The following is a 23,441-nucleotide window of genomic DNA, read 5'->3' as shown; positions in this document are numbered from 1 at the left end:
CAACGGTTATGTTGGGTTTTATGACGTAACATTTGATTGTCAAAATAAATTAATAATTAAGTTTATTTAATTATTAATCTAAATCAATGATTGTTATTAAACTGCGTTTAATAAACCTCGGGGCACCACCCTGTAAACAGGGAACAACCAAAATATTACAAAATATCAGTCTCAAATTATTTAATTAAATACCAATATCATTAATAATTAATAATCTGTATTTAATTGAAGGTGTGAAATCCGAACACAAAGCCCTTTCACCCAGCCTAAGTCACAAAGCAAATTCACAGTGATCACAAACAACGACTTTTTCAGATATAATAGAATTTATTTAACAAAGCAACATCAAGTTAATCAACGAAACCCTATCAAACAAATAACCATCATAAGCCAAACTACAATTAACAAACAAAACAAACAAGCGTGGCACATGTGTGTGTGTGTGTGTGTGTGTGTGTGTGAGAGAGAGAGAGAGAGGGGGGGGGGGGGGGGGGGACAGACAGACAGAGACAGGCAAAATGGCGGCGACCACGCGTGGTCACGTGATAGCGGACACAGAACGTGATCTACGTTTCAGCAGGTCTGGAGAGCCACAGATCTCTATGTGTGTGCGTCTACCGAAAGGTGTGTGTGTAAAGGCGAGAGAGCGAGAGAAAACAACGCACCTCGACCACTCAATCTCGGACTGGAGCTCACCACAACTCAGAGCATAGTGTACTTCACGTACCAGAAGCCAGTGGCCGGATTTGTATCAGACGGCGTTCACACTAGTCTTTCTGATAGTGAGTCTATTACCCGGTTATGACGCGGGAGCTCACAGATAAACACACGGGACACAGCGGCACAAACGCCAAGCAAATATTATCACCGTTTCACAATAATAACTCAGTTATTAAACACACTCTCTATATCTAACTGCCCAGACCTAGCTAAGCCTCACTTGGAACCGTTTTGTCCACGGTTGATGAGAAGAAAAGAGATTCTGGAACGGCCTTTCTGCAGTTGTTTGGAGATGGCGGTGCGTGTCCAAAGGGGGTTGAGCAGGGCCGTCGTGTCCTCCGTCGAGCGAGGTGATCTCCGTGGGTGTCCTTTCTTTAAAGGACGGAACAAGACGTAATCCTTACAATCTCTCTCAATACCGTTTCAATACGGGAGAAATAGAACGCTATTCTTTGGAGATGCGTTCAAGTGGATGATCTAAGCTCGGAATTTCGGACGTCGGTTTGCTTCAAGGCCTTTGGATTAGCTGCGCGCCAAAACTTTTAAACAAAGAGAAGCGTGTTGAAACAGGAACAGAGTTGGGTATCCTCGGACGTCGCCAGACGACGTTTGAAAGAGGCAGAACAATGAAGCATGGCCGGCTTTATACCTCCCAGACTTCACACCTATGTGTTAGGTGTGGCAAAGCATTCTGGGAGTACCTGCAAGGCATGCTGGGATAAAGAGTCTTTTGTTGTAGTTCTCCAAACGACACAGCCTGAGCTTTGTCATTCTGGCTGGACCCCAACAGCAGCTTCATCTGATTCTTGGTTTTGAATAATTGCTCCTAACACATTAGCTCCAACTAGTGGCTGGGGAAGTGACAGCTTACTAACAAGGAAGGGGGCCTGTACAGTAAGATTTGGATCTTCACTTTGCGGCTCGCGGTGCTTTGACAGGAGGATGCATGTGATTTATTCCTGTTGCGTTTGGCTTGTTTCCTAGTCTGTTTACTGCGCTGTATGGTGGGTGGTTTGACAGGGTTGGCAGAGGCGGGCTTTACTGGCTGGGACTGGGGCTCTATCCTGGTCTCTGGCTATCCCTCGACAGAGACCGATCCCAGTTTCCCTGGAACTTGGTCCGCTTTAAGCATCCAACTGCTCTGTGTCCTGCCTCACCACACAAAACAATGACTACAGTCCTGTGAGTTCTGTTCAGTGCACTTTGGGCAACGGGCTGTTCTCTTGAAGGGGGTTGTAGGTCGGTTGGCTGAAGGTTGGGGGATGTTACTGGAAGGTGGCAGTGGAGGAGGAGGACGTGGGCGGGTATGAGAAGGAACTTGGACTGGCTGAGTAAGGGAGAAGTGGTAGGGATTTGTGGCCCTGAGTTCCATTAAACTGGCCATCATATTTGTCAAAGTCTCTACTTGGGCAGTCAGTTGTTTAATTGTTTGAGAGGTTTGGTGTTCTTTGGCGTTCTTCTCATCAGTTTCGACTACAGCACTTTGAGCTTGTACTGTCTTTTGACGAGGTGTTTGACCCAATCTCCGTTGGTGCTCATTCTCCTCACTGATTATTTTTGTGACTTCCCTGAGAATCTCTTCGTCTGTGACATTATTGTTCAAAGTTAGGGGTCTTAGTCTCTGCCTCATGTCAGCATACTTAACTCCCAGGCCTTGGTAGATTGTGTGTAGGAACACTTCCTGTATGGTCTTTGGGTCATAGGAAATGTCTGTGTTGGCCTGTTTTGACTGAAAGTTCAGCTTCTGTTTAAGTCCAATCATGCGATATAGAAACTGTTGGGGGGACTCTTGTTCTGTTTGTCTAGCACACATTAACTCCTGGAACATCTCAGTTGTTGCTTTTTCTCCAAGGTGGGATCGGAGGAAGCCCTGAAGTTCGGGGAGGGACAGTTCATCTTTGAGCATGAGCATGTCTCTGAAAGTGCCAGGTTTGACAATTCGTAGTGCACCTCTAACAATTTCTGCTTCACCAAATCCTTCCTTTATCCCTTCATTGATCTGCTTTGTGAGGCTGTTATAGCTGATTTCAGAACTACTGTCTCCTATTTGTCCTCCAAACACTTTGAATTCCCTGCGTGGGAGATAGGACAGGTCTCTTACGGTGACTGGTCTCTCTGGGCTGAGTTGTGTGCGAGTGAGGGAGTGTGGGTGACTTTGGTGACTTGGTGTTACTGCTGGTTGGGGAACTGTTGCTTCGCACTGTTCCAGTCTCTTACCTAGTTCCTCATACACTTTCCTCAGCTCCTCTATTGACTGTGTCTCCGTGCTCACATTTGTATTGATGTCCACTTGGTTTTCAGGAGAGGGTAGTGGTTCTGATGGCATATTTGATGGATGGGGACTGTGCATATTTGGCATTGTAGCTCCCGAGAGTGTGTCAACTGTACTGGTTTGGATGGCTTGGCTGATTAAGTCATCCAGTGCCAGTAGTTGACTCATGCCTTCATCCTCGAGTCCTAGGACAGTCTCTGACTGGATGTAGGAGGCAACATAGTTCATGCAGCTCTCTTTATCATCTTGGCTGAACTGTGCTGTGTCTCCGCTGTCGGCAGTGAGGCTCTTCGCTAGCTCGAAGAGTTGAGTGCTTGAGAGCGTGAACAGGCGCCCCCTGATGCTCCATGCGAATTCCTTCCGTGCAGTCGACATTTCTATATTCTCTGGCGATGTAGCTCTGCGATGACTAGCGTGCGTTGTCTTTCCGTTGCAGCAGTGCAGCTCCCTGATGAGGCGAAGATCCTCTTCACTTTGATCTCCCTCTGTGGACACCCACTGGCTGGCTTGGCTGAAGCGACGCCTTGATCATGGCCGTCTTGTGGTTCTAATATCACTGGATCTGCCCCTCGAAGACTGAAGAGGAGAGATCCCGGACGAGCCCCCACAGTTTGTTACGGGCCCCGGCTGGCACGGTGACCGTGTTAACAAAGAGAATGTCTGCAAAATACTGTAAAATACATGTAGAGTGTAAGAGTAGGAACAACACAGCACTCTCGTCTTTCTCCAGATTGCATATATCAATTCTCTTTGAAACTGAAATATGTAAGTATTAGACAATAAAACATCTACAATGTAAAGGGTTACTCCAGATTAACTGTCAAAATCTCTATGACTATGTATTGTTATTTTTTATTACATGGTTTTGTTATATTATGATTGGCCAGTTACCCGAAGTGTGTGCTGGTGTTTGTTGGAGTTTGGTTAATCTGGGAAAAGAGAACAAAAATAGACTGCAGCAATCACAGCAAAAACAAGATTTAAAAAATCACATTTTCAAAAAATACTGGAAACATGTCTTTTTCTGAACTGTATGTGCAGGTGCAGGAATTTATATTTCATGCATTTCAAGTACCCCCTGGGTGTTTGTGGGTGTATTTACTGCTGGTGTCTTTCGCACCAACACACCAAGACAAATTCCTTGTATATGTTTATGTACTTATTTGTAATAAAACTGATTCTGACTTTCTACAAAGTACCTTCAAATGGTTGAGTCTCTTCCTTGCCTCTTTTTCAATCAGGCTAACGTGTGCCATTTACTTTTTGTTGCAGATAGCACTATCCCTGTAAAGCCTTCACCTGACTTTAGCCTATCAGGCCACACCTGAGTGTAATTAAGAAAACTGCAGCAGGCCATGTTGCTCCTTTGGTTTGCTGAGCTGGACAGGAGCTGCTGGACATGCTGCTGTCTACTCGATAGTGTTGACTAGAGGTGCGTTATTGAGTTAGTTATTTGTGTAAATAAATCCTTTTGTGCATAGAAGACTGTTAAGTTTATTATTGAATTATTGGTGTGGCTCTGATTAGTGTTTGTTTTCCTTTTAAGCTTTAAAATCACCTCAACGCCTGACTACCTCATCACTGCAAGTGGAATTAATTTGGATTTAAATATATGAAGAAATTAGGAAAGTTTACCCTGGTCCCTGCACTTTTATTGGTGTACCAGCTTTAAGTTTTGAACCAGTCTCCACACATACTTTTTACACTTAATTTGGAGTGATGTCACACCCAGAAATGTTGCTGTGGAGGTAGCCTGGAGATGCTCCCCGTATAGTTTTTGCTAGGGTGTGAGAAAAGAGCGCGCATTGAATTTTTGAAGGGTTTAATTTTATTCTCCACAAATTTGCCCACACTTCAATCTAGCATTTCTGCAGTTTTTTGCTTTTTTGAAGTCTGTGAACTGGGAGACTTGTCCCTCTCCTCTGGGTGCGTCATAAATGTCACTTATGTATTGTAAATTCAAATCAGCAGAGGACGCCCCATAGCCGTTTTCCACAAGAGCATGGAGCACGTGATGCAGACATCATGAGAGGAGGCGGGACGGTGAAAGTGAAAGTGTTCAGTCAGTGCAGTGTGCAGACATTTTATTCGGCAGAAGCATGCGGAGAACTAAAGTGTGAAGTGGGGTGAGTGTTTGTCCAGAGTTTTAAGGTGTTCGCACACACTAAATTCAACTGTTGATACACGTTTGAGGCTCACTTGTAAACACAACCGCATAAACCTCTCGCGCACACCAGTAGAGCACAGACTCGCCTCGTTTTCTCTCTCTCTCTCTCTCTACTTGCTCACTCCACCGCGCACACACGTACACTCAGCTATCCATAGACAGACATCCGCGACTTGTGTCTTGTTTCGTGTGTTTTAATATCACAGTGTTACTGTGTTTCCTCTCAGACGGACTTCAGATCAGAACATGAATGGCCGTGTAGAGGAAATGGAGGACGGAGCAGAGTCTCCATTCCTGTCTCTGAAGAGTGATCGGTCCAAATATAAGACAATAGACTTCAGTAAAGAACCTCGACCCTCAGACACAAAGTAAGTCTTCTCACCACCTCATCCTTACTTCATATGTTTCCTTGTGGGGTCGGTTTCTAAAGAGTGGGGTCACTATTATTTTTTTAATGGCATTTCTGTATGCAAATGTCTCAAATGTCTGCACGAGCCTGCTAGTTTAGAACATGTGGGATTTATCTTTAACTATAACACTAATTACTTACCAATGTGTGCATGACCTCCGGCCACATGTTTAGTAAATACAGATTATTTTTGTTGTTCTTTGTCACATTCTAAACTTCAATCGTGAGGCATATTTTACAACACTTTCTATGCACTGTAGAAAGCTGTTGTGTACACACAAAACCGGGCCTGAAACCGCACGCAGAGTTTATCTATAAAAACAGCGTGTGTACATTAGGGAGGCATGAGGAATTGGCGGCACACATAGTGAAGTGGTGAATTGAATCCATTGATGTTTATTTCACTAAAGGTCAAACTTTTCTGATGGATTCACTTCATGAAATAATCATTAAAAAACAGCTGTTTCATACCCTTGCATGTAATGAGCCGTTTTCAACAAGTATCTTTCAGTATGACAATATTAAACAATTAAATCTGCCAAATATTTGATCAGCACTGTATCACCTTCATTAAACCGGATGGACGTCAGAAAACCAGACTGTGCATTACAGGGCCACTGAAGGTTATTTTGAGCTGTGAAAATCTTTTATTTTGTGGGCAAAAAACCTATGATCCTATGACCTATGATGATATGAACATATGATTGGCCTATTTAGAATAAATTTATAATATATGCATTTAAATGTTTAAAAATAAAAAAATAGATTAAGATTCATCAGGTCATTGTCTTACACTCTTCAGTGAACACAGCCAGGGACACACACAGACATCATCAGTTCTCAGGGGAATATGTAGCACTTTAACAATGCCATAGGTTTGATCAGCTGGCATGAATTATGTAACACATGACTCTATTAGCTTCAAAATCCTTTTAGGCACAGCACAAAGAAATAACCTCAGACAATCCAAAAGTCCAAATGTCCAGGTGCGCTCTGGGATCGTGGAAATAAAGTCTCTAATGAAGGGATGAATGTCCAGGGAGTTCATAATATCTGTGTGGGCATGCATAACTTAAAGGTTTGTGAGTCTTTTCTGGGTCATGGTGCTGCGTACCCATGTCTTCAAAAGACGCATGGCTGAGAAAGTGCGCTCAGGTGAGGCCACAGAGATTGGTAGGCACAGACGTAAATCAATAAATTTTTCTGTCTCTGAAAACATGGCTCTTGTTTGTTACTGGAGCTTAGTCCAACACGATGCTACATCTTGAACTGTGACACTCTTACACCGAGCATGGAGCGAGCAGGGAACCTTTACTTCACTCGGCGTCTGCAACCACGAGCCTGCCTCACGTTGACAACGTAACCTCCGTGAACTTGTGTTGATTATGCCTAAAAATAATTAAATCAAAAAAAATAAAAAATACATGTAATAGTCTACCTGTGTCAACATCTTTTCCCAGAAGATTCATAAGGAATTTATAAATTGTGCAAAAATTTTAAATATTTTTTTAAAAACTCCCCCTCGCCACTCGGGGGTGGCGCCCCCACTTCCTGCGGCCATGGTGCATTAATTAAATCACCAATGTAGAAATCAGATTTAAAGTCACACAGAAACCATAGCACCATCAGTTTTCATTAGAAGAAAAAGTGTGTGAAGCCAACGCTGTGAGCTCTGTGTCTTGCAGCTCAGTCATCTTTATTCAAACTAAAAATCACTTGATAAAAGCACAATATTGAAAGATAGTTACTAAGCCCTCAGCACTAAACACTGCAGATATACTTGTGCTTATTGATGAATGGTGGATGTTTTGGGACTGGAGGACAGCGTGAATGCAAAAGCACCACATTGTCAGTCTGAGAGTTTTCTTAAGTTTGTGACCCTCCTGCTGCAGCAGCAAACTCAAGATATGTGCTTTCTAACCTTCACTTCATTCACAAGCTCCTCCTTTTCTGGGTCAGAATGTTTTATTTTCTTTGTCTAAACTTCCGGTTTTCGGTGCTGGAAACCTTAGATCTGCCTCCTTGTTCGTATGGGTCTCTTTGGGACTGGGATGATGGTGAAGCTTTTGAAGCAGGAGGGCACTTCGCACAGCGTCAGTGATGTGTTGAAAATCTGCTGCTCAGCACAGACTGAATAAATAAATGAAATGAAACAATTGATCATAGTTTATGGAGATTCACAGAGGTCACTCTTCTTGCAAAAAAAAATAGATAGCTAAATCTAGACTATATTAATTAACATGGGTTACATTACATCTATGAAACAAGAACACAACCTCGTCTGGGTGCTCAGACTTGTGTTTTTTGTTGCTGTGGTATGTGATGAGGTATTCATGGGATGGAAATATAACGCAACGTTTGTCATTGCAGACTTGAGTGGGGCAGACAGAGCACAGAGTCTCCTGTACCCATCTGTCTGTCTCTGAAGAGTGATCGGTCCAAATATGAGATTATAGACTTCAGTAAAGATCCTGGACCCTCAGACACAAAGTAAGTCTTCTCACCACCTCATCTTCACTTCACATGTTTCCTCGTAGGTTCGGTCAGTCACTTTGTAAAAATCTAATCTACAAGGACTCTTAGCATGTGGTCACACTGGTAATCTGTACTGTGCCCAAGCACGCTTCAACCATAAAGTCCAGTTTGTTTGGTCTGCTCCGTTCCTAACTGAACAAGCACAGGCCAACCTGCATCTGTGTCGGATAGCTTTTGGAGGCAACAGAAGCTCAGTCCTTAGGGACTTGGTTTGGTTCAGTGTGTTAGCTCCCCTGGTGGCACACTTAATGTCTATTTTTGGGTCAGATCTGCTCTGTTAAAATCCCCTAGAATGATGAGCAGGGAGTCAAGATGTTCTCTCTCTGTCTGAAATATGTAACGCCTCTCTTGTACACACCTGAAGTGGGGAAAAAAGACCGTCCAGTTTAATTCTAAAGACATGTCTTCACAGGGGGACAAATCCATTCTGTCCTATGTGTCAGGACGTCCTGAAGGATCCCGTCTCTACCAGATGTGGACACTGGTTCTGCAAACAGTGTATCACCTCACACTGTGACCAGTCTGGTTCAGCAGGAGACTCATCCTGTCCTCAGTGTGGAAAAAGATCCAGAACAGGAGTTGGACCGCAGACAGTCAGTCAGAGCAGCACTGAACAAAGTAAGACTGTACACCTTCTGTGATCTCCTCCTAAAACAGGACTTTTATATGTCAATGTAAAAAGTATAGAGCAATAACATTTGAAAACAATGAGATTCTATCATTCTCTCTTTCAGTAGATGGAGGTCTGCAGGAGGTTTTAGATGAACATAGGGTCAGTCTGAAGAGGAGATGTGAACATGTGAATGAAGGAAGTGATGAAACAGGACGTAGAACCCTCCTCAGGAGGATCTACACTGAGCTCTACGTCACAGAGGGGCAGAGTGAAGAGGCAAACACTGAACATGAAGTGAGACAGATTGAGTCAGACTCTAAAAAGAAGACCCTCCATGAGACTCCAATCAAGTGCCAGGACATCTTTAAACCCTTACCCGACCAACAGGAACCAAAGACAGAAGCTCAACTCAACCAACAGAAACCCATCAGAGTGGTTCTGACAAACGGCGTGGCTGGTGTTGGAAAAACCTTCTCAGTGCAGAAGTTCACTCTGGACTGGGCCGAGGGCTCAGAGAACCAAGACGTCAGTCTGCTGATCCTACTTTCATTCAGGGAGCTGAACTTGATCAGAGATAAGCAGTACAGTCTTCTTGAGCTGCTTCGTGTTTTCCATCCAACATTACAGAAGCTGGCAGCAGAGGCGCTCGCTGTCTGTAAACTGTTGTTCATCTTTGACGGTCTGGATGAAAGCAGACTGTCATTGGACTTCACAAACGGGGAGGTTGTGTCTGATGTCACACAGAAGTCATCGTTGAACACACTGTTAACAAACCTCATCAAGGGGAATCTGCTCCCCTCAGCTCTCATCTGGATCACTTCTAGACCTGCAGCAGCCAATCAGATCCCTCCTTCATGTGTTGACAGGGTAACAGAAGTACGAGGTTTCACTGACGCCCAGAAGGAGGAGTACTTCAGGAGGAGGTTCAGTGATGAAGAGCTGTCCAACAACATCATCGCCCACATCAAGACATCCAGGAGCCTCCACATCATGTGTCTGATCCCGGTCTTCTGCTGGATCACTGCCACAGTTCTGGAGCACATGATGAGCACAGAGCAGAGAGGAGAGCTGCCCAAGACCCTGACTGACATGTACTCACACTTCCTGCTGGTTCAGACAAAGAGGAAGAAGAACAAGTATAATGAGGGACATCAGGTGAATGCTCATGAGCCAATGGAGGCTAACAGGGAAGTTCTTCTGAAGCTGGGGAGGCTGGCGTTTGAACATCTGGAGCACAGAAACATGATGTTCTACCAAGAAGACCTGGAGCGGTGTGGTCTGGATGTCACTGAGGCCTCGGTGTACTCAGGAGTTTGTACTGAGATCTTCAGAACAGAGTGTGTGATCCTCCAGAAAACAGTCTACTGCTTCATTCATCTGAGCGTTCAGGAGTTTCTGGCTGCAGTCTACATGTTCCACTGTTTCACCAACAGGAACACAACAGTACTGGAGGCTTTTTTGGGAGAAAAAAATGTAGTTTCAACTCTTGATGATCTCCTAAATGAAGCAATGATGAAATCCATGAGGAGCAAAAAAGGTGACCTGGACCTGTTTGTTCGCTTCCTTCATGGTCTTTCTCTGGAGTCAAACCAGAGACTCTTAGGAGACCTGCTGGGTCAGACAGACAACAGTCCACAAATGATCCAAAGAGTCATCAACAACCTGAAGGAGAAGAACAGTGACGATATCTCTCCAGACAGAAGCATCAACATCTTCCACTGTCTGACGGAGATGAAGGACCTGTCAGTCCATCGGGAGATCCAAGAGTTCCTGAAGTCAGAGAACAGATCAGAGAAGAAGCTCTCTGAGATCCACTGCTCTGCTCTGGCCTACATGCTGCAGATGTCCGAGGAGGTTCTGGATGAGTTGGACCTGAAGATGTACAACGCGTCACACCAGGGACGACAGAGACTGATTCCAGCTGTGAGGAACTGCAGGAAGGCAAAGTAAGATGTGATGAGCATTATAAGTCAGTGTCATGTACTAATTTACTTATTTTAATAGAAACTAGACAAAATCCTTCCTGTTTACCGTACAGGAGAAATAGTCAGTTGTAGTTTTTTTTCACACTTGAGTTTTTTTTAGCTTTTTGTCCTGAGTTTAAACATTTATTTTAGTTTTTTTGAACACATTCAAGAGGGAATTACCAAAGATGTCTGATAGTGTTTATCCTTGAAAAGAGAGACATCAGATGCTGTGAGTGCCCCCTTCCAGCCTCTGCAGACATTACAAATCAATCATGAGCATCGTCTCTTAACATCTCAATAGGTAGACCACAGAAAAACTGTCCTGGCAATAGAACCTTAACCGCACTACATTTTTATTCTTTGCTAATTTGGTTGATTTCTGGATCATTCTGCTGCAGTCTCTGTATTTTCCTCATTCATAGAAGTGAGCCAGACAGCACAAGAATGAGCTCCTCCTCCTCCAGAGTAACTGTTCAATGAGTTTCAAATAGTGTTCTACTCCAGAGAGAGTCCTCTGGACAGATCACACTTTAGATAATAACAATAATAATAATACATTTTATTTGAGGGAGCTTTTTAATAAAACCCAAGGACACCTTACATGCACGGATCAAAGACTGAAAACATTTCTTTCCATTGGTAACCCCATCCTGGATAAATGCATGTCTTTCTAGGTTCTGGAGTAGCTAGGCCATGAGCACTATAACCACACAAAGATAGTTTAACTCTTTACAGGGCACTCATTGAAATACTTTGAAATTCAAAAAATCCACCTCATAGTGTTATTCAGAGACATAACAGAACTTTATTTCTGTGATAACATTTTTCAAAATATGTAATTGGAATAAACATCGACAAAGTTACCATATTTGGTTCAAATGCCACAATAGCAGGATCAGTGACATTGGCTGAGCTCTTCTGATTGGCTGAATGAGGATCACATGCTTCTCGACCTTACTGAGGTGCAGAAGGGTGGCCAAATGTAATGTTTGTGGAAATTACCAAAAATAGTCACTTGCCCTATAAAGGGTTAAGGAACAGCAGCTTTGTTTACTGAAAACATGTACCAGTGTATAAGCATTTACACGTACATTTAAATAACAGCTCCTTTTTTGTATTTGGTGTCCTTTTTAGAATAAGTCAACTGTAAACCTGGTTCATCAGCGGCGTGCACAGACTTTTTGAAGAGCAGGGACAAAAAGAGGGAAAAAAAGAAGTCACTGAAGAGTGCACTAAGTTCTGCGCGTTTTGGAGGGGACTTTAAACATGTTTATATGTTCTACAAATGGCACATTATATATAAAAATGTAAAATATGAAAAATAATAAACAACACAAAAGGTGCAATAGAGTGCATGTAAGAAAATAAATGTAAAGTCCAGTGAGCGTAAATGCAATGCATAAAAAAGAAACAGTTTCAGCTTTCACATTCTTGTGATGTTTTCTGACTGTGGGGCTGATGAAAGTCTTTATGTGGTAGGAGGGTGAAGTACATTGTACATGAGGCTCACAGCTCTGCAGAGCGACTAACATGCTGCAGCCTGCACTTGTCCTTTTGATGTGGCTGCAGTGTACCAGACTGTGATGGAGGAGGAGAGGATGTACTCGATGATGGCAGTGTAGAAGTGCACCATCATAGTCTTCGGCAGGTTGAACTTCTTTAGCTGCACAACAAATCACCTTTTGGGGACAAACATCATTGAGGGCGGCAGTAGCTCAGTCCGTAGGGACTTGGGTTGGGAACCGGAGGGTCGTTGGATTGAGTCCTGGTGCGGACCAAATTTTTAAATTTGTCGGTTAGCTGGAGATGTGCCAGACCACCATACTGCTGGGGTGCCATTGAGCAAGGCACAGAATGCCCCCCCCCCCCAAACAGCCCTGTCAGAGTGGTGTCTCTCTGTCAGTAGATGTCCACAGGATCCTGTGCATGAGTATGCCAATGTGTGTGTTGCCTGTTATATATATATATATATATATATATATATATATATATATATATATATATATATATATATATAAAAGAAGCTAAAGTGGAAGTTGGTGGTCCCCAGGGAGGGAAAAGACTCCTTCCTTGCCGAAGGTGATGGGGCTGGCTGTGTTTTTCCTGAAGTCCACAACCATCTCCACTGTCTTCAGAGTGTTAAGCTCTAGGTTGTTGTCACTAGATGGTCAGCCTCCCACTTGTAGGCAATGACGGTGGTCTCATCTGCGAACTTAGAATAGTAGTAGGTTGACTGGAGGTGCAGCCGTTAGTGTACAGGGAGAAGAGCAGAGGAGAAGCCAATGTATGACATCATAGCCTCTGTGTACTCTTCCAGGCTGTTTGTGACAGACCTGCTTAAATTTAATAAAAAAGTCAGTAGCGATGGTCATTTTTGATCCCTTAGTACAAATAATAGTGTTAGTTTCTAAAGACATAAGCTATATCCTTAATTGTGAGACTTCAATATCAAACACTTCTTTTATAAGTCATATTTTTTTATGTCTCTCAACAGACTTTCCAGTTGTTTTCTCTCAGAGACTCACTTTGACGTTGTGGTCTCAGCTCTGAGGTCCAACCCCTCCCATCTCAAAGAGCTGGACCTGAGAGGGAACAACGAGCTGCAGGATCCAGGAGTGAAGCGGCTGTGTGAGGCACTGCAGAGTCCAAACTGCAGACTGGTGACTCTGAGGTCAGATTACTGACTGTTATGTAGATATGAATATAATAGAAACTGTGTTGACTGTTTGAATTTTACCCATTTTTGAGAATTAGGAAACATGTCCCAGGCAAGCGAACTTAAAAAAAACAACAAAAAAACCTCACAAATGAACATATTCTTTTTTTTGTTCATGAAAGTATCTTTCAAAAGATTTTAATGATGAAACAAATTTGAAATACGGAATGTTGTTTCTGATTTTCTTTTTCTTTTTTTTTTCTTTTTGTCTAAACATGCCAGAAAACAATTCACAACGTTAAACTACTTTTAAAAAAAACTAGAAAACGTACTGATAGTAAATCTATAAAAAAAACACTATTATAGTCATCTACACTTTAGAATTAAATTTTTAGGAGCATTTGAGCCTGTTAAAGTTGTTTCCCAGATATTTATCAACTCCATCAAACTTTTACAAAAAAAATAATCGGGCATAAAAAGAGGTTAGACAGTGTCTCCCATTATTGCTGCCTGCCAGTGTGTAATCTGTCCAGCTAACGCACTCAATTTGAACCATCAAGCTATACCATTTACCGTAAATGACGGTTTATCCCGTTACATGTGATGTGCTTACACTGGTATGTGTGATTGCTTTTATTTCCGTTATCGAAAACATTCTGCACCTTGTTTATAACACCTCCTTAAAGTGTGGCAAATCACAGGCGTTCAGAGATTTTCAATCCACACGCACACTGAGGTGGTTTGAGGTTTTTAGGATCGATTTTAAGGTTCTTTTAATGGTTTTTAAGTGTATTAATGGTCTTGAGCCTTCTTATCTGTCAGAATTGCTTTTACCATATGAGCCTTCGCGGTCCCTGCGCTCCTCCGGCAGAGGTCTTTTAGTCATCCCAAAAGTCAGGACACACACCCACGGCGAGGCATCCTTCAGTTTTTACGGCCCTCGCCTCTGGAACAGCCTGCCGGAGGACCTCAGGGCCGCAGAGAACGCTCATATTTTTAAGAGCAGGCTCAAGACCCACCTTTTTAGTCTAGCTTTTAAATAATATTTATTCATTTTTATCTGTTATGATTTTAGCATTTTATGTTTACTTATCTCTTACCATCATTCTATTGGTTTTAGCTTTATTCAGTCTATTGTTTGGCCTCATTTTAAAGTTTTATGTATTTTACGTTTCTTGCCAGTGTTTCCTCCGAGGGAGCCCTCTGTGTCGGGAGCGGTGGAGGGCTGTGGCTGCCTGGGCGCCGTCCTGCGGTGTCTGGGTGGAGGTCAGGGGTCTCGGCCCCGCCTCCCCTGGGCACCCTGTGATGGTGCCCCTGATGGCCGCGGCCGATCTGCCGCTCTCGATGCAGACGGCTCCTCTTTGGCGTTTACTTACCTGGTTCATCCGTACTCAGCCTTCTGTCCATATCATTGATGCTGGTGTGTGTGCATGTGTGTGTATGGGTTTAGGTCTGCGCATGTGTGTTGGAGCGTGGGGTGACTGTGAGTATGACTGTGAGTGTGATACTGTCTGTATGCGTGGGGGATGGGGGGAGGGTGGGAATGATTTTAATGTGATTTTAATGTGATGTTAACATGTAAAGCACTTTGTGCTACTTTTAAAAGTATGAAAAGCGCTTTATAAATAAAGTTTGATTTGATTTGATAAAATAAATCAAAAACGTTTGACCATCCTGTCAGACAAAGCAGCATAACTAGTTCTTACACTAGATTTAGAAATTCTATCTGAATATTCTTGTAGAACCTGCAGACCAACTTCTGACAGAGCCGAAGAGCTGCACAAATCCACTTTTCCTCAAGACGCCGTGTGGCTCTGATACTCCATTGTTACGCTGCTTACCTTTTTGTCTTGACAACATGCACATGGTTGATTTTACTAGTCTAAAAATAAAATCACCTTCTCTCCCTCATTTTGCCAAAACCGTTCACTTAAAGATAACAAAGGATCTGCGGCTCTGTGCACAAGTGGACAGATAAGAAGCAAAAAGTGATATTGTTCATCTGCTCCAATGTGCGCGCAGTGCTAGTCTGTCTGTGCGTCTGCTTGTCACGCTCACTGCTCTTAATAAAAGCCATGTTTGAATCTTCAACGTGAGCCCCCGGACTGGGAACTGGTATATTAGTTTTGCATCAGAATGGTTCAAGAGTAAATTGTTGACTATTACTTTCCAAATCAAAAATTATGTTCCCAGAGGAAGTACACAAACATGAATGAGTCACAGTGAAGTCCTTCAATGTTGGAATGAACAGATGATCAGATCAGTGTGTACATGTGGATGACTTCATGCATAAAGCCAACTGCCATCTACATTTACATCTTTTCTTTATTCAGATTGAAGGACTGCATTTTTACAGAGACCAGCTGTTTATCTCTGGCCTCAGCGCTGAAGTCCAATCCCTCCCATCTCACAGAGCTGGACCTGAGTGAGAACTATAACCTGCAGGATTCAGGAGTGACGCTGCTGTGTGAGGCACTGCAGAGTCCAAACTGCAGACTGGAGACTCTGAGGTCAGATCACTGAATTTAATATATACAGTATATGAATATAATAAAAACTGTGTTGACTGTGTTTGAATTTCACCCATTCTTGAGAATTGGAAAACATCATGTCCCAGGCAAGTACCCTATGACTATCCAAACCAGTGTCTCCCATCTGCAGACATGCACAGACAAATTCATGCATAAGTCTATTTAAGAAGGATCCTCCTAGCAAGTAGAGGGTGGAATGCAATGATTTGGCGAGTGGACTTAGACAGATTTATCTATTGCATGAGTCTGTTTTATCAGGACTATTTTACATTGCAGAAGGCCGTGCCTAACACATAGAAAATCCCTTTTAAATTTTATAAAACGTATTGAAAATATTATTAAACAAATTTGAATTACCACATTTTGTTTCTGATTTCTTTTTTTTAATTGAATGTCTAAACCTGCCCTTTGCCAGAAAACAATTTAAAACTTGAAACTATTTAAAAATGTAAAAAAATGAAAGCGGTGAGCTTCTACATAAAGGACCCCTGTCTTAATCTTGGTTTGGGCTTTTGGGAGATGCTGTTCAAGCATCGTTTACATTTTGCTTTTTTGAGAACTTTATGAAACTATTTTACTATCAAGTGTAACTCAATAGTCTTCTTGTTCTTTGAATTAATTTTTTTTTTAAGTTTTCTTTCTTAGGGAATACTTATTGTTGGACAAAATCAGTTTCAACTCTAAAATGACGTATTTCTATGGCTTTGATAACATTTTGAAATACTTGATTTTGGTAATGTATTATTTGGAAACTTAAGTACTCAATAGTAAAAAAGATTAACATGGGTTTGGTCCATTTTAAGTTAATTTAGATATTTGAATGTAAATGTTCTAATAAAATTCAACATGTTTAAATCAAAGAATGATCAGGAAGAACAAAAACATGAATAAATACAATGAAGTCCTTCATTGTCGGAATGAACAGATGATTACATCAGTGTTCATGTGGATATCATCACACAGTCATGCTTAAAGCTCACTGTTGTCTGCATTGTCTTTGATTCTTTATTCAGATTGTGGAGCTGCAGGTTGTCAGAGACCAGCTGGTCTTCTCTGGCCTCAGCTCTGAAGTCCAACCTGTCCCGTCTGAGAGAGGTGCACCTGAGAGGGAACGAGCTGCAGGATTCGGGAGTGAAGCTGCTGTGTGAGGGACTGCAGAGTCCAAACTGCAGACTGGAGATTTTGAGGTCAGATCACTTTCAGTGTCATTTGCCTCGATTGTTACACATTTCAGGATTTAAATATTTTCAGTATTTTTCAGAATTTGTGTCTTCGGAAATTTGATGGTTTGAGATTTTTGTTTTTTCCAGTTGATAATGATTTAGGGATTTGATGTGAAAATGTGTTTACGACTATGTGAAGTAAAGTTAAACAGTTCTCATGAAGCCTCTGGTTTCCTCTGGTTCTGTTAAAAAGTGAAATTATGAAGACTTTTGAATCTTTAATGTCTGATATGATTAATGTACTAACATCATAGAGCTGACTACAGTAAGATCAGCAACCTGCTGTTCATCTATGGACATGAAGAGTTGTATGAATGTTGTGCTGACTTTTGGAGAATTTAGATTTAGTGAATACACAGTCAGAAATAATCCTCTGCTCATTCAGAGAAAAATTCATTCATCAGCACAAAGTGATCATTATACTCATTATAACCTGAACCTGTGAGTGGATTATACATTATTGTTCTTCTTCTTTTATTCTTTATTTAGATTGTGGAGCAGCAGTTTGTCAGAGACCAGTTGTTCTTTCCTGGCCTCAGCTCTGGAGTCCAACCCCTCCCATCTCAGAGAGCTGGAACTGAAAGGGAAAAAGCTGCAAGATTCAGGAAAAAAGCTGCTGCGTGATATTGTGAAGAATAGAAAATATCGACTGGAGATTCTGAGGTCAGTCTCTCAGTGGTCTTTAGTAAATCTTCCATATATCAGGTCTTAAATATAGATTTTATAGATATAGATATTCTTGTTGGAGAAATTATTTTTCTCTACTACAAAGAGAGTTCATCATGCTCAGGTTTTTTCTGTTTGGTTTCTCTAACCCTGATGTAAGAGATCTTGCTGAACCCTAAATCTCCTGCCACTGATTTATTTCACTTTACTGTCACCATCCGGTCTGAAGAAGCCATAAAGCTGCTTACTTTCAAAGTGGAGTCCATGTCTGAGTCTGTGAGCCCAGTTTCAGTCAGACCATCAGACAGTCAGCTGTGGAGCTGATGTGAACACATCTTTCTCTGTATTTTCCTAATGTCCTGTCATGGAGCTTCTTTTTTTAAGTTCAGTTTTTAAGTTTCTGAATGTTGTCTGATCAGGTTTCTATCTAACAACGACTTTGTGGGGTCAACCAAAGCCTGGAGGTTCTTTTGTTCACTGAGGAGAAATGCACCAGAGATCTTGATTTATTAGAAATGCAGTAAAGTACAAATCAACATGAAGTGTTGACTCATCGGCCCCTTTTACACAGCCTGTTCAGGATGGGACTGTTACACTTGGCTGTCTGTGTGAAAGTCATGATGGTCATGTTGTGCTGCAGCTCAGTCTTCAGCAAAGTAAGTAACAGGTGAAATGTTGGCTGTCAGAGCTGGTAGACAGAACAACACTGTGTGTGGGCTTAAAGCTCCCATAACCCAATGTAAAATTACACTCTCGGACATCAATATAAAACGCTTCAGTGTTAAAGTATGAAGGTGGAGTGTGGGCGGAGCGTTGTTCCAGCAGTGTGGGGGAATCTGGTGGCTCAAAGCTGATGACGGGAGTCTGTGCAGAAAATGATTTCTGTGATCTCTCTTCTCTCAACAGCTGCGGATGATCTGTGTCAGTGAGCGATAAGGACGCTGGTGGTGCAGAGAGGAGCAGCTGTGTCCTAAAGATGCACAAAGGAGGAACCGCCACCATCTTGTGCGTTGAGAAGTTCTGCAAGCTGCACATATTGTATATAAACTTTTTGCTTAATTATAACTTTTCACAATAAGATTTCTCCAAGTTGGGAAGTTGGAAGAACAACCTGTCTGTCGTTACCAGCAGCCAGCTTGCCGCTATACTGCAGCTCATAGAAAGAGCCGCAAACATCCGATTCAAGAACAAGACTTTCATAATCCCCTTCATCCATATCAGTTTGATGTTGAAACATACTTTTTTTTTTTTTTTTTGCCATTCTCTCTCTTTATAGGCTTTCTCCATAGAGACACTCAGCTCGAGCCTGGGTCAGGTCTGTTGAACAGCCTGGCAGATATATTGTGGCTCGTAGAAATGGCCAAAAATATCCAATTTGAGCACAAAATCCCTTTCATCAATCCCCTTGTTGAAACTTTCCGTACTTTTTTTCGCCATTCTCTGTACTTATCAACTTTCTCCAAAGAGTCTGTTAGCTTAGCTTATGCAATCCAATCAATAGGGCAGATGTTAAGTTTCGATTTTGGCAGTGAGGTCCCACCCACTTTTCTGTTATAGGTCTGTAGCTTCAGTGGTCAAAAACAAGAGGAACTAGCAATGTAGTTCCGTTTCATATAGACTTCGGCCTCTAAGGCTATCGCTATTGGGTTTATCCCTCGCCCAACAGCACAACACTGAAGGTTGTTGTCCACGGCGACCCTCCCATGGTCTACTTCCCGGTATAAAACTGACTGAGACCGTGTGTTCTGTTACCTCTTTTCTTCAGCGACATATTAAGCACAAGCACTATCTGAGATAACACAAAGAGTGATTTAGGAAAGTCCACAATGTTCTCAAGCCGTGTCTGTCTGGAGTGCCAAACTGGGTACATTATGCCAGAGGACTTGGCGCTCATGTCACAGGCAACGTGCAGCTGCTGCTTGCGCCTTCCCCATGTCGAGCTGTAGCGAAGAGCGGACACCTTTGCTGTGGCCACAGAGCCAGTGTGGCAGGTAGGGGAGTACTTGGTGGAGAGGATAATGGCTCCCTGAGGGATCAGGCTGTGGGCGACTCCTACCACCCGCCATCCGAAGGATTCAAGGAGCTGCCTGGAATCATTCAGATGGCTGCAGCCCAACGGGTTCTCACGGTGCCAGTGGCCCGCGAGACGAAACTGTTAGATGAGATGGCGGGGGAGTTTCCTCTGCTCCAGTCTGTTGGACGGGATCTTGTGTGGCCATGGTTCACGGCTCTGATCCCTGATTAGGAGGGGGCTGCGCCCTTGAGGGCGCCTGTCGCCACCTATGCCTCCATTACAAAGGTGGAGGGCTTTCTGACCACCATGCGCTGATCCTCAAAGACATCAGGGCCACAGCTGCCTACATCAATCGCCAGGGCGGGGTGTGTTCAGCTCAGCTTCTAGGCATAGCCAAGAAGCTAAATATTTGCATAGACTGGTGTGATAGGCTGCAGAAATTCGCAAGCATTCCTTATGCACGGTGTGTCGTAAGCATTAGTGATGTGTCTGTCGCGAACATAATGTCGGCTCACCATTGGGAGCCAGATATCATTGGTGAAGATGTCGGTTGCGTCTGTGTCCTCACTGAGCAGGGGGAGGGGAGGGGTTATACACACAGCAGACGAACAGGAGAGAGAGACAGAGGTTGACAACTCTGTTTTATTTCGTATAGGCTTCGCCCTCTAAGGCTATCGCTATTGGGTTTATCCCTCGCGCGCATGCGCAGCACTGAAAGAGTTGTAGTCCACGCCCACCCACGAGGTGGGACCCCTCCCGGTATATAACCGGCTGGGACCGTGTGTTCTGTTCCCTCTTTTCTTCAGCGAGTAAGTATGCACAAGCACCTGCAAGAAAAACACAAATTAAGCATGTCTACCTCGTCCATCCGTGTGTGTCCAGAGTGTCAGACCGGGTACATCATGCCGGCTGATTCCCACCGTCTTTGTGAGGCCTGCCTTGGGTCGGAGCATGCCAGCCTGGCCTTAACTTCACGGGCAACGTGTAGCAGCTGCCTACGCCTTGCCCGTGATGACCTGCAGCGGAGAGCGGAAGCCTTCGCTGTAGCTGCAGAGCCGGTGTGGCAGGTGGGGGAATACACAATGGAACGGGCGATAAACATGCTGGACCATGGAGAGGAGTCTGCGGATTCGCCGTACTCCATCCGTGGGTCAGTGTCAGGGTCTCCCATCCCTCCCCTCTCCCTGTCGGGAGGGCTGGAGGATGCACCTGACACCGTCGCCACGTCAGATTGCCCAGGCCTCCCTGGGAATCAGGCTACGAGCGGCTCTCAGCCCCCACCGATGGTGGGGGGTTTGCTTCAGGAGCTGCCGGGAATCATTCGGACGGCTGCGGCCCGACGAGGCCGCACTGTGCCGGTGGCACGTGACTTGTAGCCGATCGATGAGATGGCGGGGGATTTTCCGCTTCTCCGGCCGGTCCGTCGGGACCCGGTGTGGCCGCGGTTCCCGGCTCTGATCCCCTATCAGGAGGGGGCAGCGGCGGATCCGAGGCTCTTGAGGGCTCCGGTCTCCGGTCTCCACCTACACTTCCATCACAAAAGTGGAGGGGTGTACGGACTGTGGGTTCCCTCCAGTGCCGCCTTTGGAGGCTAACCTGACGGCCGTTTTCGGGGTCCGGGTTTGGGGCGGCGTCCTGTCCCTCCAGCGAGCTGGGATCTGTTAACAGCGCGCCTGACGGACAGGTCGCACCAGTGTGCCTACCCGGCCTCTGCTGCGGCTAATAATTTGTCCCTGTTAGCTCATTCCATGTCGAGACTGGCGATCCAGTCCACAACAATGGCACCAGAGGAGGCTTTGGAGATAAGAAAGGCATCCCGCTTTGCCCTTTCTCTAAGCTGGCACGTGTCATACGAATGGGGCCCCCAGATGCGCACTATTCAAGGGGCACGGGCTCCCTCCACAAAGGCGTCTTACGCCGCAAAGGGGGCTGCGATTCAACGCTGTTGTGACGAGAGGGACCTTGCCGCTACTGAGTGCCTTCTGCCCCTAGTCCTCCAGCTGTTGATGAACTGAAAGTTAGCATGTAGCACAATTAAATGTACTCGACCGCTGTTTCTTCTTGCCATGAAGGCTTTGGTGGGAGGGGAGGCTCAGGCCTGTGGTGCGCATCCTGGCTCCACAGTGGGTTTTAACACTGGTGTTACGCGCGCTGGTTATGACTCCTTTTGAGCCCCTTGACTAGATTCCCCTACAGTGTCTGTCAAAACAGCCATGCTTTTAAGGCTTTGACGTGGAGAAAAAGGGTCCAGTTTAAAGTGGTACACTGTGCATACCTTTCTAAATCCAAGTTATCTATATCCACGAATCATTCCTACATGTGACTGATGTAAGACTGAGGATGCAACATTAATTCACGTTTTGGTTATGCCCTAACTTGGAGGGGTTCTGGAAAGCTATTTTCTAAGCCCTCTACTATTCTGGCTGTTGGAATTGACCCAGACCCCCTTATGTCTCTTTTTGGAGTATTTCCTGAGGGGTTGCAGCTACCAACGGGGGGCAAAGAGCTTTTATCACCCTCTTGGCTCGCTGTCTGATACTTTGAAGGTAGGGCAGCATCCTTCCACTTCAAGTTTGTCACTGGATAAAAGATGTAATTATAACCTGAAACTTGTAAAAATCAGATGCACACTGTGGTTCTGAAAACAAATGTAATGAATATATGTTCTTTGGCAAACCCTCCACATATCTACAGGAATAAATAGTGAATTTGCTTTGCCTTGACGCATTCTATCTTCTGACCTCATCGTACTGCTATGGCCTTCTAATTTTTGTTAAATCCATCTATTTTTGTTCTTTTACCTTTTTGTTTATACATCAGAATGATATTATTAATACTTATTTGTGTGCATTTGTTTATTTTTTTGCTATTTTTTACTTAGTGACTCAACAACTAGTGTTTGTCATCTTAACCATCTTCTTTAGAGTGTCAATGTAGTGAAACAGTCTTAATGTGTGAGTGACAGCAAGGGGTGGGTGGTTTAACGGGGGCGGGAATAGTGATCTGTATTCATGTCGATGTGTAAAAATGCAAAACTTAAAAAAATAAAAATTACTTTGAAAGAGAACAAATTAATAAAAAATGAAGATTGCCTCGTCCATCATGGACAACTCTTCTGTCAGCAGCTCAGTATACAATGTAATATCTGTGAAATCAAACTGTCCACTTAGGAAGCAACACTGTTTGACAATCCTTTTCACATGCTGTTGTGTAAATGGATTAGACAACAGGTGGAAATCATAGGCAATTATTCTAGGAAGAGATTCCTCAGGAGACCACCCACCAACATCAGGAGCATGCCCAGGTGTTGTAGGGAGGTCATACAGATAGATGGATACTTTATTGATCCCCAGGGAAATTCAAGCACAGGTACGTGGAGGCCACACACGACTGAGCCTCATTTTGACTTGTTTTAAGGACATTACATCAAATTTGGATCCGTCTGTAGTGTTTTTCCTCTTTAATTTTGAGTGTTACTCCAAATCTAGACCTCCATTGGTTAATTTGATTTCCAATGATAATTTATTATCAGCACGTTCAACTGTAAACTGTAAAGAAAGTAAAAAGAATACTTCACGGATGTTATTTCAGTATTCCCTTTATTTTTTTGAGCAGTGTATTTTACAAAGTCAGAGCAAATGGTAATGTTAATAAATACGAAGTTAAAC

The 23,441-nt window shown here is 43.6% G+C and overlaps 1 protein-coding gene across 1 annotated transcript; it reads left to right on the top strand.

The window, feature by feature from the left end:
- Window positions 1-5,017: 5,017 nt before the first annotated feature.
- On the top strand, window positions 5,018-22,824 carry LOC306823305 (protein NLRC3-like; the record flags this gene model as incomplete). Its single annotated transcript, XM_079342761.1, has 10 exons — window positions 5,018-5,118; window positions 5,387-5,527; window positions 7,939-8,058; window positions 8,516-8,721; window positions 8,838-10,662; window positions 13,178-13,354; window positions 15,673-15,849; window positions 16,884-17,057; window positions 17,583-17,756; window positions 18,666-22,824. 10 exons carry the CDS (start codon window positions 5,018-5,020, stop codon window positions 18,673-18,675), a joined length of 3,105 nt encoding a protein of 1,034 aa, XP_079198887.1. The 3' UTR covers window positions 18,676-22,824.
- Between the last annotated feature and the right edge of the window lie 617 nt (window positions 22,825-23,441).

The sequence above is a fragment of the Symphodus melops genome (assembly GCF_947650265.1).
Source record: "Symphodus melops genome assembly, chromosome: 5".
Taxonomy (NCBI): Eukaryota; Metazoa; Chordata; class Actinopteri; order Labriformes; family Labridae; genus Symphodus; species Symphodus melops.
Note: the sequence above shows the minus strand (reverse complement) of the source record. Positions and strands in the feature narration are given on the sequence as shown.